Raw genomic sequence first — 2,750 nt, 5'->3', positions numbered from 1 at the left:
TTTTAACATTATTAGTTAATGCTGGTTAATAACTAATGAAACTTTATTGGTAAAATATTACCACAATAATTGAACCAAACAGATGCAACAGATTCAGAACTAGTTTGTAAAATATTGTGTAAATATAATGATGTTTTTCGGTCTAAAAAGAAACGCTTTGTGATCATTCTAAAACAAGTGTGCAGTGAAGCATGTCGATTTAGCTTCCATTAATTTCAAACATCTGAATGCATCATTATCAACGAAAAGCTTTTAAGCATCAATGACCTACAGCATATAACATGAATTCTGAAGGAGGTCAGTAACAGGATTCTGCTCTTGTCGGCAAATATGGGTCGGTGGCTTGATGAATTTGGTACTTGACTTAAGCTCTAAGCAAAATATTGACCCAAAAGGTTTCCATAATTTGGCCACTTGCCATTTGAAACAATCCCATTTCAACACGGACAGCTCATCGTCCACAGCATACAATGTTTCCGACCAATCACACCTTACGATGAATCACACCTAAGCGTGCGTTTTTAAAGATAATTATAACGGAGGGTTTCCATTTGTGCCACGGACGCTTCTGATATGTAAATGAGTTTGGGGGGGGAGAGATGGGGTCTCCCATTTTAGTCGTGTCACCTCATCCCACTCATGCATTTCTGGTGTTCCGCTGATAGAAGCTCAACTCACTATTTCACACTTGACTCCAGAGATCCGCCCTCGATCGTCAAGGCCTTTTTGGGACGCTTTTCTGCAGGTCCAACACTCACCTGCGACCTTAAATGCACCAGACTAATGGATTGGTTGGGTCAAGCACTGCATAGCATCCGAGTAGCATCTGTGATCTGAGCCTGGATCCGTGTGCACGCGCGCTGTCCACTCCCCACGGATCTACATTTACAACTCACCAGAACGCTTTTTGGATAGACCTCACTGTCACTGTATATTGGATTGGAAAATGTCCCTAAGGAATTGCAAGTCAGGGTTCTCTGTCCGTGATATTTTAGACCTCCCGGACACGAGCGACGAAGGATCAGTGACTGAAGACACTGAAGATGAGGCTGATGAAGGACTCTCTGGAAACCAGCAGCACGCGTCCTCCACTGATGCGCTTTGGCTCGGATCTCCATGTGGCCACACATATCCAAGTACGTTTATGCAGATGAATTACTTAGATAAATACTTGAAGCTACTGTTTTCCTATTTCAGTATTTTATTCGAATTAAATAAAACAATAAAAATTGCACAAAAAAAGGTCGGAATTTAATAGAAATGGTCATGGTTTTACGCAATTTCGCGCTTTGAAAAATAAAGGTTCCTTAATGGCATCGACGGTTCCATGAAGAACATTTAGCATTTTCATTGCACAAAGGTTCTTTGTAGTGGGAAAAGGCTATTCAGATTATTTAAATATTAAAAAATGGTTATTTTAAGAACTGGTTACTGAAATGTTATTGCACGGCAAACCCCCCTTTTGAAACCTTTATTTTAAGTAGCCTATAGTGCATGATGGTCTCAAAATTGGTTATTTATTTAATCTAATTCGATGACGCATACAGGTTATTAACTATAATTATATTCAGCAGTGCCATCAGCATCTCCAGAGGACTTGAATCCAGAACTGTCCACGGATGAGTCTGTGGATCGGGATAGGGAGAGTTCGGAGGACTCGGGGAAAAAGCGCAAACGGAGAATCCTGTTTTCGAAGACGCAAACGTTTGAGCTGGAGAGACGCTTCAGGCAACAGAGATACTTATCCGCCCCTGAGAGAGAACATCTCGCTAAGCTCTTACATTTGACTCCAACGCAAGTGAAGATTTGGTTCCAGAACCATCGGTATAAAGTGAAGAGGGCCCGGGCTGAGAAAGGAACGGACCCGTATCTGCTCTCTCCTCCACGGCGCGTTTCTTTCCCAGTCCTGGTGAGGGACGGAATAGCGTGTCATGTTCTCAGTCCTCAGGACATCACTACAGCGGCACCCTATTCTGCTTTTAATATCAAGCAGTTCCCCCAGATTCATCACAGTCATAACATCTGCATGACACACCTGACACCTGTCAATCATCTGGGTCACATGCAGCCCTGGTCCTGGTGAACACAGCTTTTACGCGGCGGAACTTTCAACATTGTTGCATCATTAATTATATTTCTACAATGTGGAAATATATTTTTCAATGAGTTTAAATGTTCTAATGTTTTCTCCCCGTTGGATTGTCTTATTTTCGATGAAACAGAAATAGCACAATGGGACTTCATCATCATTATCATCATCATCACCATCTCGTGCTGTTTGTAGATATATTTATGCTGGAAATTTTACATTGTGTTGATCAGTAAATGTCATTTATTCAACAATCAAATATGTTACTTTTCGTTAAATTTAGAAAGAGCACGATAAGTAGCCTACTGACAATTTAATAACGTTTAAGAAATGCATTGGGAATAGTTCTCGAGAATTGTTCCCCTGTTGTTTTCGATTTTGTTTTTATACTGAAATTATTCTGACTAACCTGTAATAAACTTAATAAACTTTTTTTCTTCTGAACAAAAGCGATATTATTGATTTATGTTTTTTTTTAATATTTTTTTATATAGGCGTGTGTGTGTGTGTGTGTGTCCTGGTAAATATGGGGACAAAATGTTCTCACAAAGATGGCAATATCCAAACTCCTTGTCCTTGTGGGGACATTTTTGGTTCCCATGAGGGAAACAAACTTATAAATTATACAGAATGAGTTTTTTAAATGTATTTTTTTTAATGT

The 2,750-nt window shown here is 39.7% G+C and overlaps 1 protein-coding gene across 1 annotated transcript; it reads left to right on the top strand.

The window, feature by feature from the left end:
* Positions 1 to 900: 900 nt before the first annotated feature.
* On the top strand, positions 901 to 2,083 carry nkx2.2b (NK2 homeobox 2b; the record flags this gene model as incomplete). The annotated part of the gene is made up of 2 exons (XM_084433284.1): positions 901 to 1,136; positions 1,575 to 2,083. The coding sequence occupies exons 1-2, from the start codon at positions 947 to 949 to the stop codon at positions 2,081 to 2,083; spliced, it is 699 nt and encodes a 232-aa protein (XP_084289410.1). The 5' UTR covers positions 901 to 946.
* Positions 2,084 to 2,750: the final 667 nt, after the last annotated feature.

The sequence above is a fragment of the Rutilus rutilus genome (assembly GCF_951802725.1).
Source record: "Rutilus rutilus genome assembly, chromosome: 15".
Lineage (NCBI taxonomy): Eukaryota > Metazoa > Chordata > Actinopteri > Cypriniformes > Leuciscidae > Rutilus > Rutilus rutilus.
This window is presented reverse-complemented; position numbering and strand designations above follow the sequence as displayed.